Consider the following 12,927-nt stretch of genomic DNA (forward strand, 5'->3'; position numbering starts at 1 on the left):
CCACATTAGCAAGAACTATGTTTCTTTTCTTTTGCTTTTACAAAAAAAAAAAGAGGTCCTTAAAATACCTTATTAGTAACTCTATAACACCCCTCTCCTATGGGGTACTGCAGAAAACTTATAATATCAAAGGTTGGATGTAACCATCTTAGAGTAGCAGAAAAACATGAAAAAGAAAAACATGTGCCGTTTAGTAAACCGAGCCCATATGAAGATTGGCAGAAAGAGTCTTTTAAGTTTGATTTTGTCAAGTACAACCCTTAAGTACTCAATAAAAATTCAGTGATGAAAATAATATTGGTCTGGAGTCCTCCACCACTGACGCAAATGGCTAATTTCCCTTCAGAATATTAAAAAATCACCCTTCAGTCAAATTCCATCCACCAACTGCCTTTGGACCATTCCAATCGCATGCATAAAATTGATTCCTTTTGCATTTATCTGGCTGTATTGACATTTAATCCTGCAAGGGACTTGGCTAACATATTTTTCCTCTCTTCTCTCTGGCACTTCAGCTTTATTCCTGAGGTGTATGAAATAAAGACAGAGAACAGTGAGCCGGTGGGCGAATTTGGTTCCCAGGAGCAGCATGTCTTTGTATTAGGGAGCAGTGATGAGAATGGTTCTGGGACCTCTACTGATCTGATCCAGAAGTTATACGCGCTCTTTTCAGCTGGGGAACTGATGATGAAAGACAAGGAAGAGGCACATTCAGAAGAAATTACAGCTCCGGCAAATGATAAACAACGAGATAAAAAAGGTAACCCTTGAATGCAATGGACTTGAAGACCCTGGAGTATCTTCTTTGTTTGGGTTTTTTCCTGGTGGAAGATGAGCAATGAGAACTCATTGACAGGTGGAGATGATAGGATGGAGGGGCTTAGCTACAAGGGGTCCCCAAAGTAAGGGGCCAGGGAGATAAAACTCCAGAAAGGCAAAAAAGGGAATCAGTGGTGTTGACAAAACCAGAACTAAAATAGGTGTAAATGCTTGGTGGGAGTCAGGGGGTAGAGGTGAGATGTGAGAGGAGCAAGATCAAGGTCTGCAGGTCCTGAGTACGCAGGAGAATCCTGTACCCTGTGCATGATGGAGGTGGAGAGGAACTGTGCAACTAGCCTCAGGGTCTGCCTTCTGCCTGAGCACCCAGGGCTTCCCTGGTCTGAGATGCAGGCGCCTAGCTGAGTGGCATCGGGAGAGAACAGGCTGTGTGGTTCCGAGGCCTCTGTGGTGGCTGAGGGCAGCTTCTTAGGCTGCGTGGGGAGGCGGCGATGGACCTACAGCTACAGAGAAATAGATGAACAGGCAGCTGTCGTGGGCTCCAGGGCAGCTGCTCTCAATCTTCGCTGTGTACCGAAATTAGGTGGGAAGTTATCTTAAAATAATGATTCCTGTGTATCTACTAAAGCTGAAAATATGCATATCCTCTGACCTAGTAATTATACTCCAATGCATATACCCAACCTAAAAATATATACTCACCAAAATTTATGTACTAGAATGTTCATAACACCACTATTTGTAGTAGCCCCAAAGTGGGAACAAAAACACCCAACAGCAGATATGATAAATAAATTTTGGTGTAGTTATATAATAAAATACTGTGTATGTATGCAATATGTATATAAAACACCATATATATATACATATATATACACACTAGTATATATATATATATATGTGTGTGTGTGTATATATATATATATATATATATATATATATGTAAATAGTGTAGGTGTGTGTGTGTATATATCCTATATAATAAAAGGCTAATATGCAAATCGACCCAACGGTGGAACAATCGGTGGCTATGACGTGCACTGACCACCAGGGGGCAAACGCTCAACGCAGGAGCTGCCCCTTGGTGGTCAGTGTGCTCCCACAGGGGGAGCTCCACTCAGCCAGAAGCCGGGCTCACAGTTGGTGAGCAAAGGTTACGGGAGCCTCTCCCGCCTCCACAGCAGCACTAAGGATCCCTCGGGGGATGTCCAACTGCTGGTTTCGGCCTGCTCCCCAAGGGATCCCAGACTGTGAGAAGGGTCCCGGGGCTGAGGGACAACCCCCCCCCCCCCCCCAGTGCATGAATGTTGTGCACCAGGCCTCTAGTATATATATATGTGTATATATATATATATATATATATATATATATATATATATACACACACATACACTTTATACCTATATTTTGTATATTATATATAGGTATAACTGTAGATATAGAAAAAAATTAGCAAAATGATGAGGAGAGAAGAAATATGAAAAATATAGTCAGAAATGGGAGAGAAGATAAGATGTAAGGAAAGGAAAATCAAATGTAAATGTGATGAAATATCTGGCCCCAGTGTAGATGGACTAAACTCACTTTAGTCTTAAAATAGAGCAAGCCCATGCTGCCTATTTCTCCCACAGATTAACTACAAATGAAAACTCTGGACAAAACACAAAAGCAACTGCCTGAGAACTCTGCAAAGTGAACAAAAGCAGATACATTGTGAAGGGGCATGAGTTTCCTGCTTTCTTTTCTCTTTTCTTCTGAGGCTTCATGCTAAGGATGGGCCCCAGCAAAACTCAGTAGTAACCCCATTTCTTTGGCAGAAGAACTAGGAATAGAGGCCCCTGTTTGTCTAAGATGGTGGAAGAAATTCCCGTATTTTCCCTCTTTCCTCTCATGGTTTTGCTTTGAAGGTGGGCACAGTTTGGAGCTGAGTGGAAGGCCCGACAGCTAAAATGAAAGAGAAACCCTGATTTTCTGGCCGGAGGAACCAGGAAGAGAGGTCCTATTGGTCAGCAGGTGGGGGTAACCTCAGAGAGAAGGGAACTTGAGAAGGGGATCCTCCAATTCTAATTATGGGATCTGCAGAAGTCCCAGGCTCTCCCCTAAGTTGTACAGGGTTGGGGAAGACCCAAAACAGGATAGCAAAGGCTTTGGACAGTAAACTGAGATTGAAACCACTATCCGCAGAAGTGACACTGCACCTGCATTCTGAACCTACCTGGTTGATTGCCTGCCATAAAAAATTTTTTTTAATTCTACAGAGAATTATAATAGGACTTGGAGTCTGTACAATAGAATATTCAAAATGTCCAGAATAGAATCCAAAATGATGCGACATACAGTGAACCAGGAAATAATGTGAACTATTTTCAACAGAAAAGACAATCAACAGATGCCAACCTCGAGCTGACTCAGATGTTGCAATTATCAAAAAGACATTAATGCAGCTATTTAACTATCCTCCATGAGAGAAAACAAACTACTTGAATTGAAGAGAGAGATAGACATCATCAGCAGAGAAACAGAGATAACAATGAAGAACCAAAAGGAAATTTTAGAATTAAAAAAACATATACAATATCTGCAATTTAAAAATTCACTGATAGGTTCAATAGCAGAGTGAAAATGACAGAGAAAGAGTCATGAACTTAAAGATAGACTAATTACATGATCCAAAGAGAAGAGATATTTAAAAGTGAACAGATCCTCGGAAACTTGTAGAACAATATCAAAACGTCTAACATTTGTTTCATTGACATTACAGAAGGAAAGTAGTAAGTTAGATTTGTTCAGAAAAAAAAAAATAAATAAAAAAAAATATATATATATATATCCTCTCTAATAAAATGGTAATATGCAAATTAACCATCACTCCGCTACATAAGCCACGCCCACCAGCCAAGCCACACCCACCAGCCAATCAGGGCGAGTATGCAAATTAACCCCAATCCAAGATGGCTACAGCCACAGTGAGCAAGGTTTCCCAGGTAACAGAGGAAGCCAAGCTTTCCATAGCCGTTGCAGGCCTAAGCCTCCACTCAAGCTACAAAGTTTCAATTATAGAAGGTAAACAAATTCAAACAAATGGCGGCAGAATGGAGCTTGAGAGAGCAGGCCAGGGTTGCCGGCGGCAACAGGGGAAGCAAAGCTTTCCGCACACCCTGGCCGGGCTCACCCGCTTAAGGCTACAAAGTTTCAATTGTAGAAGGTGAATTAACTGCCACAGAGATGGCTGCCACCCCGGAGGGAGCAGCAGGCTTGGCTCTGCTCCAGGCTACAAAGTTTCAATTGTAGAAGGAAAATAAATTCCAGATACCAGGGCGTCTGCTTGGGTTGCCAGGGGGCGTGGCCGGCCTGCAAACCACCACAGGCCCCTCGCTCAGGCCGCTCCACGCCCCAAGGGAACCCCACCCTGATCCGGGACACCCTTCAGGGCAAACCAGCTGGCCTCCACCCGTGCACCAGGCCTCTATCCTATCTAATAAAAGAGTAATATACAGATTGGTCATCACTGCAACCAACACACAATATAGCTGCCCCCATGTGGTCAAAGATCCTGCCCCCATGTGGACACAAGATGGCCACCACAAGACGGCCAGCAGGAGAGGGCAGTTGGGAGGCACCCGGCCTGCAAGGGAGGGCAGTTGAGAGGGACCAGGCTTGCAAGGGAGGGCAGTTGGAGGTGATCAACCCTGCAGGAGAGGGCAGTTAGGGGTGACCAGGCCAGCAGAGGAGGGAAGTTGGGGGCAAACAGGCTGGCAGGGGAGCAGTTAAGCATCAACCAGGCTGGCAGCGGAGTGGTTAGGGGGTGATCAGGCTGGCAGGCAGAAGCGGTTAGGGGCAATCAGGAAGGCAGGCAGGCAAGCAGTTGGGAGCCAGCAGTCCTGGATTGTGAGAGGGATGTCCGACTGCCCGTTTAGGCCCGATCCCACTGGGATCGGGCCTAAACGGGCAGTCGGACATCCCTCCAGGAGTCCCAGATTGGAGAGGGTACAGGCTGGGCTGAGGGACAACCCCCCGCCGTGCACGAATTTTGTGCACCGGGCTTCTAGTATATATATATATATATATTTGAGGAAATAATGGCCAAACGCTTAGCAAAGTGGTAAAATATATAACTTTACAGATTTTAAAACTCAAAGAAAACCCCACTCAGACACATTATATATTGCTGAAAGCAAAAGGTAAAGAAAAATATTGAAGTGTCTAGAGAAAAACTACATATATCAAAAGAATGGAACAACTATTCAAATGATTGTAGATTTATCATTCAAAACCATCAAGGCTAGAGGACAGTGAAACAATATATTTTTTCTTTAGTGTTGAAAGAAAAGACCTATGAACACAGACTTTTATAACCAGTGAAAATAGCCCTTTGGAAAGAAAGCAAGAGAAGACATTCTCAGATAAAAGAAAATTAAGAGAATGTGTTGCCAACAGACATAAATATTCTAAAGGAGAATTATGATGGACAACCAGGGAACTGGATTGAGGGAGGTCAATGACTGGTGACTGGAAGGGTGAGAGAACTGAGGAAGGCACTCAAAGTACATCCCTTTCAAGTACTTTAACTCACAATGAAAAGATATTGAGATGTTAACTTTAAAATATGGAAGTTAAGAGGACATGATTTTTTCCCTTTGAGGTGGGTACATAAGGAAGAGTGTTTAAGTCTGCAGATGGGAGCATCTCTAAGATGCTGTCATGGGCCGTGTTCCCTGGTGCTGAACCTGAGGTGAGGACTCATGTGCCTGTAACTTACTGAGGAGACGCTCACGGGAAACCAGGAAGGGAATGGAGGAAGCAGGACAGGGAAGGAATGGAAGCCAAACAAGGTATTATCTGGGGCAAAGTGCCATAGAGGACAGCTTTAGGTCGCTCCTCTCAGCACTAGGGCATTTGAGTCTCCCTGAAGAATCATTCTGCCCCAAGGCAAGGAAGTTGGGTTTGTTTGTTTTTTCACTTGTAGGTCTTTGATTGGTCAAGGGCTGCCCAAGGGAGAGATGAACACTCCCAAGGACTCATGCTGCAGGTGGTTAAAGCGGCTCCCGTGGCTGCAGGGCAGCCCTGCGAAGAGTAATAGGTGTTGATGCCAGAAGCAAAAGCTCACGTGGAGGGGTGTGTGGTGGGGGGAGATGGTCAAGGAGGGGAGAGGAATAAGAGGAGAAAGAATGTTGTTGAGAAATTAATGTTATAAAAAGATCAGAGGGATTCTGGGCAGAGCCCTGACATTGTCTACTACACATTCCTTCTAGCTTTGATTCAGTGATACCAGCCGCTGAATGTGCTAAGCATGGAATTTCAGATCATGAATATATTTTTCCCTGGAAGAAGTATATCTATAATAGTTGTATTTATATATTGCTCATTTGCATCTATTATTACAATAAAAGCCCTGAATTGAGCTTTTATTTTGACTACTGAAAATGGCAAAAACCATGTGTGTTTATTTTATATGTGGCATATAAAGCAATAGTCTCTAGAGATAACATTTGAAACAAATCTAAGAACAATCATATTTTTATGTTTTGCAGATGGTGAGGACACACGATGACCACAGCAGAAAGGAAGTTAGCTCCATTGGCCTGTGTAACTCCCTGTGACCCTAACCAGAGAGTATAAATAAATTTTCTATGAAAGGTGGAGGGGTAAGTGCAGGAATTTTTCAATTTTTACAATTGGCTTATAATATACCGAATTTGTCCTGTTCAAATCTGCGGGAAAGACTTTTCTGAGTGAAGGCATCAGTGAGCAGAACTGAGAAACTGGGGATGATTTAATTTCTCCTGAGAACTGAGACAACTGACCTTGAAGAGTCAACTGAATCTTTTCTTTGCCAACTCTGTAGAGTTCAGGCATCAATTCCGATGACATATCTGCCTAAAGAAGATTTTTGTCATAATTTTCATCACATCTATATCTCGCATTGGACTCTTGAGTAAAAAGCAGTTAGAATTAGAACTTCCTAGGAATGTCTCCTATTTATTCACAGAACTGGAAACTCATGCCCGTGTCTGCAATTCTGCTATGACCCTAAATTGCATCTCTTACTGCTTGCCCTGTGAAATCCACCCACCATAGTCAAGGCTTGCTCTTTACCAGGGCATTTGCAAAAGAATGGAATTTGTGAGGAAGCAAAAAGAGCGATGAGCTAATTTGCTGAACTGCTGTTTTGTGCTCTGATCATTTGTTTTATGTTTTAGCATGCTTTGTGTGTACTTGATTTTGCTGCAACAAAACAAAACATTGGAAAAGCAAGCGTTCGCTATAAGACCAGAGCTGTTCTTGGGAATTACAATGTAGCAAGAGACAAGTTGTAAAATAAAAGCAACTCTGACCTGGAAGCTTGTTCTGCTCACTTTTCTTTAACTGTAGTCTTACTCAGACAGACCCATGGGAACAGGATTAAACATATTTGGAAAATAATACATAAATAAGCCAATAGTGAATTCCTTTTTAAAAAATCACTTAACTTGGTTAAGGCAACAAGTAATTACCAAGTTAATGAATGCATATTGCATATTTAAAAGGTGACTATGTTAGTGGGGTAATACTCTAAGCAATTCTGTACTTTTTCCATGTAATTTTCTTTAACATTACTCTTTTGTTTGAATAATTGAAAAATAATCTAATTAATTATTTGTTGGCTGTCAAAAGTTTTAAAGTAACCATTTATTGCTCTCTGGTAAGTAAGTTCTAAAGCAAAGGCTCCTCATTTAAATAAAGTTCTGTGGTGTGTGTGTGTGTCTGTGAGAAATACATCAGATCTCTAAATCTGAAAGTAACATGGATTATCAAGAATGTGAAGCCAGAAGAACTCACTCCCACACACACTCTGCTGATGGTGTAAACTCTTCCACTGAACAACATTTGAGCAATGTCGAGTTAGGTTGATGATATACATACCCTACAACTCACCAATCCCACTAGGATCTACATGCCTATAGAAGCTCTCACCGATGTACACAAGGAACCAAACGCAAACACACTCGCTGAAGTGTTGTGTGTTCTAGTGAAGGCTTGAACAAACTCACCTGAAAAGATAAATGTGGTTTGGTTTGGTGGAGAGGCACTGGCATGGGAAGTGACAAGGAGACAAAACCTAGCAAGGCCTGTGTGTGTATTTGTGCACTGAGGTGAAGTGGGGATGTTGGGAGTGTGTGAGCAGGGCTTATACACTCTGAGTGACTGGAATGGAAATCTAGGGATTAGCGGAAGCTGAGGCCATGGCAAGCGTGCTGTGTTGCTGAACACCGTTTGTTAAAGCTTAAAAAAAAAAAAGCACTTTATAAATATTGTGGAATTGGCTATTCCACAATAGCCAATCTATTGAATGTGGCGTGATCTGTAAGCAACACTGCATGTCCTCAAAAGGGGGCCGTGGCACAAGCACGAAGCACACATTTTTTCCAAGGTTCGGGGCAGAAATGATCCATAGCCGAACCACTGTGTTCTCATGGGACCCCGGCAGTGAATGCACTGCAGAACAGCTGGGCAGAATTACAGATGACTAAGGATCCTGGGATATCTCTGGAAAACTTCATCTGTCATTTTCAATCGAAGTCCTAAATCTTTAACCTAATGTAAGCAGAGGGGTTGAGCATGTGAATATTCACAGTTGAAAATTTGCATAGCTCCTACTGGACTCCCTGAATTGGAACCTCCTTTTATCTCTGACCCAGAACTCTGGAATGTTCTTTTGACTAAATTTCTTCTCTAGCCTCTCCTTGTCCACCTTGACAAACCCTAGGGCCTCTCGCCGATAGGAGGCCAGGAACGTGCTCAATAACTACTTTTCTTTGTGAAAGAAGGGAAGAATGAGTAAGCCTCTCTTGCTGAGCCTGGCTGCTATCCTGTTGGCCTCTCTCTCTTCTTCTCCCCACACTGAATTTGGGTTTTGTATTGAGAAGTCCTATGACAGCTCGTTATCCTCTACACAGATGTTGCCGATGAGGACAACAGCTGCGTGGAGACCTGGTTCACCAGCCAACTGTTTGCAAATCTCTTACAAGAGAATATTTTAGACTCCAAGATGATGGACTTTATGAGACTAGTCTAGTTAGTTAGCAGCATAAATCATCTCTTCTCCTCTCAGTTGCTGGCACTTCTGCAAAGTACAAATATGTTTTTTCTAGTATAATAAAATTGATCTACAAGTGCCCCGTGCTTCATGGCTTTGGAGGACCTCGCTATTTGAAGTGTAGCTGACTGATGGGCCATGAACCAGCTGCATCAGCATCACCTGGGAGCTCGTTAGAAATGCAGAATGTCTGGGCTTTTCCCCAAGTTAATTGGATCAGAACCTACCTCTTAACATTTCCAGGTGATTCGTGTGTGCATCTAGGTTTGAGAAGTGCTGGCCTATGATTCACTTGCTTGAAGCTCTGCGAACGAGTAGACACATTTTGCAGGTTTTCAGTTCAACTGGTGCCGTATATTGAGCACCTACCATGTAGCATGCATTATGCCAGAGAGAGGGGAGATAAAGATAAACAAAAGGTGATATATCCCTTGAGCTCATGGCCTAGCTGGGAAGACTGACTCAGAAAGAGATCACTCCAATTTACTGTAGCCGTGCTAAGGGGCAGGTATGCAGAGAGCACTGTGGGAACATGGAACAATTCTTCCCCGAGACGCGGGACCCAGAGAAGGTTTCTTCAAGAAGAGGTTCTTTGATCTGAATGAAGATGATTGGCTCCAACTTGGCCAGGCAAACATTGGGTAAGTAATCCAGCAAAAAGTAATTGTCTTTCCTGGTTCTTTGTCCTTCAATTGGGTTTTTGTTTAAACCATAAACCCCGTTGTGTTCATAGGGAAGGGGGTTCATGGTATGTATCTGTATTGCTAAGCTGGGTCTAGGAGTGATGAGAGAGGAGGACAGAGAGGTTAGTACAGGCCAGCCATACGGGGCCCTGTGTGCCATGTTGGAGGTTTAGATTCTATCCTAGAGGCACCAGAGAAGGAATGTGGTTGGATTTTTATTATGACTGCTGAGGGAAGAGCGAATTGAAGGGGAGAAAAGCTAACCTAACAGGATAAGTGAGCCGGGCAAGAACGGTTAGTGGTGCTCAGGTTGGAGATGAGTGGACATAGAAGGGATATAACTGAAAGGTAACATGAGCCCTGGCCGGGGGCTCAGTTGGTTGGAGCATCTTCCCATTCACCAAAGGATTGCAGGTTCAATTCCCAGTCAGGCCACATCCCTAGGTTGCATCCTGACCTCCCTTTCGGGGAATGTATGGGAGGCAACCAATTGATGTTTCTCTCCTCTCTCTCTGTCCCTCCCTCCCTCTCGTCCTCTTCCTCTTCCTTTCCCTTGCCCTTCCTCTCTCTCTAAAAATCAATAAAAACATATCTTTGGGCGAGGATTTTTTTTTTTTTAAGGTAAAATGAACAGGACATAATTGATTAGTTCGGACAGAGGATAAGGGAGAGGACTGGATACCTAGAACAGTGGTTCTCAAACTTGTGTGCTTAAGAACCTCCTGGCGGAACCCAGCCCCGGATTTCCTGATCCAGCAGGTCTGGCGTGGGGCCTGATATGTGCATTGCTAACAGGCTTCCAGCTCATGCCCAGGCTGCTGGTCCTCGGGCCACACGTTGAGAAACCCTGCTCTAGTGCAGCTCAGTGGTTCCCTTTGGATGGCTCATCGGGAGCAGCTGAGGAGTTGTTTTTTTAAACTGCTGATGCCTGACCCTCGTCCCCAGGGATGCTGATTGAATTGGTATGAGGTGCAGCCTGGATGCTGGGTATTTTTAAAGCTCCAGGTGATTTCACTGTGCAGCTGAGTATCAGCTAAATACCACCTAATTATATTAAGAACACAGGAAAAGAAGCCGTGTTGCTGTTTCTTAAATTTGTAAAAATTAGGTCTTAATATTCTTATTTTCTTGTTGCACCTACATATCTCATTATATGTGTCAGTAAATGTGTGCAAATATGTTGTCGATCCATTTGGAAGATCATTATGATATTTGATGATTTCTATCTAAAAGGACAGGTACTGAAAAGACCAAATAGACACTATTTTTATACCTAAGTCAGGAGGAGGTGGGGGGGGGGCATTTGTTGAGTTCTTCCTGTGAACCAGATGCTGTGTAATAAGTTCTATACATACCTCATTTCGCTTAATGCTGACAGCCAAAGGAAGAGTAAGATATCATTATCTCCACTTTATAAATGAGGGACCCAGGATTCGGAGAAGGCCACACAGTCCAAGGTGCAGCGGGATTTAGATCTGAATTTGCCTGGTTCTCCCCAAGACTGTATTCTTTATGCACCTTCCTTCTCATGAGAAGAGGAACTGGCTATAAGGCACAGAGGAAATTAGCCAGAATTAGGCTTGAATTCTAGTCCTAATTCTACCCCAAACTCATGGTGCCTCGGTTTTCTGCGGATACAAATTGCATCTAGCTCATTAAATGAACTAATACTTAGCACAAAGCCTGGCATATGGAAGATAAACAATGTTAACTCTTACTATCTTCCTCCTCTTCATCATAATGATAATTAAAGTGAAGGAGATGGGGTGATTTTCCCTACAATGTCCTCAGTTTATAAATTCTGTGATAAAGAATTTGCTACTTTTTTTGGTATCTGCGGCTTTTTTTCTGAAACCCTTTGACCAGTGACCTCAGCTTAAGGATTGGTCTTCACATAAAATCAGCCACTCCTTCCTGTAACCCCCTAGCTCCGCCTCGTCCCTGGGCTGTCCAGCCCGCTGTGGGTTTCATTCATAGCTGTGACACAGAGCTGTGATTTGGTGACTCTCAGAGGATCCCCCCCGGCGGAACTCTTACGCTGTGTAACTGTGTTCAGCTCCCTCCGCAGCACCTGAGCGAGCCCTCCTGCCAGACCAGCAGGTTTACTGTCCAGTGAACACATTTGCAGTGATAAATGGATCACCCTCCACAGCGTCAATGCAAGTGATCTCATTCTGTTATCTGATGCCCTGTAGGCTATTGGATGGCCCAGGATGCAATCTGGGATCGTGGCAAGAGTCAGACTTGTTCTGCCACATACTGGCTATGTGATGCTGGGCTCGTGGCTTAACTTCTGGAAGCTCCGTTTTTCTCAGCTGTGAAATTGGTTCGGTGAGACTTGGCAGGCGTAACGTGCTCATATAATACGGTGTCTGGCTTGCGGCAGCTACTCGATAGAAGTTAGGGACCATCCCTAATGACTCTGTTTGGGAAGCTGGTGCTAACTCTCAAGGGAATCCAAGGAACAAGGTTGTGTAGCCCTTCTGAGAGGACTGCTCATGGTTCTATAAGCCTTTGACAATGGGTTTGCCTCCACCGTGATGCTGCTGTCGCTATTTAAGAAGCAGATTTCGCAACAGCTCTCACTTCAGCATTTCTCCTTGGCACGGGTTGGGATGTGACCTCAGACACCTTCACACTCACAGCTATTCCTCAGCAGTGGGCTGAGTACGTGGTGGGGCAGGACCCATGGCGTTCCTTCCAGCGCCTGCCAGGGCCCAGCGTGCTGAGTCAGCCTCCCCTAAACACGGAGTGGCTGTCTCACGGCTTCTGCCAGTGTTTGCAACCTGCCTGGTTGGAAGACTTTTTTCGATGCTCGGAAGCAGTCCCTGACCTCCGCATCTAGGCCTCTTGTTTTTTCGCTTATCTGAGTGAGAATAATTGCCCACTAAGTAGGGTTTTAACATGCAGCGTAGTTTTACCCCAATGCCAATGGATGCAACTAACATAGGATCAAATTTGCTTAGTTTTGACCAGAAATCATTTGGAGCTGATGTTACAGCAATTTTGTGACTGTGTTTCTCAGGCAAGGGTTTTTTTCTCAAAGTGGGGTCCAGGGGCCACTTCCATCAGAATTTCACAGGCCTAATTGAAATGCAGAGTCCCAGGCCCTCTGATCCTACTAAATTAAAATATCTGGCTGTAAACACAGAAGCTGCATTTTCACGTGCCCTTTAGGTGATTTTTATGCAGATTGGATTATAATTTTACAATTTGAATTGCTACAAAAGCATTACTTGCTCCAATTTTACAAAATCAAATACCATTCACCTCCTTTCCCCTCCCAGACCCATTTCCCAGAGGTTACCTTATAAACTTTTACTACTTCTAATTTGTACCTCTCTATTTCTAAAGAATGTGCTAATGCCTCCATTTTTATATCATAATTAT

The 12,927-nt window shown here is 43.6% G+C and overlaps 1 protein-coding gene across 1 annotated transcript in view; it reads left to right on the forward strand.

Moving 5' to 3' along the window:
- The window catches only part of COL6A5 (collagen type VI alpha 5 chain), a 139,038-nt gene extending 132,037 nt beyond the window's left edge, over nt 1–7,001 (forward strand). Inside the window, exons 39-40 of the mRNA XM_079795429.1 lie at nt 516–760; nt 6,309–7,001. Coding sequence (XP_079651555.1) covers nt 516–760; nt 6,309–6,328 — 265 coding nt within the window. The 3' untranslated portion in view covers nt 6,329–7,001. The remainder of the gene's footprint in view (nt 1–515; nt 761–6,308) is intronic.
- The last annotated feature ends 5,926 nt before the right edge of the window (nt 7,002–12,927 follow it).

The sequence above is a fragment of the Cnephaeus nilssonii genome, assembly GCF_951640355.1.
Source record: "Cnephaeus nilssonii genome assembly, chromosome: 17".
NCBI classification, from domain to species: Eukaryota; Metazoa; Chordata; class Mammalia; order Chiroptera; family Vespertilionidae; genus Cnephaeus; species Cnephaeus nilssonii.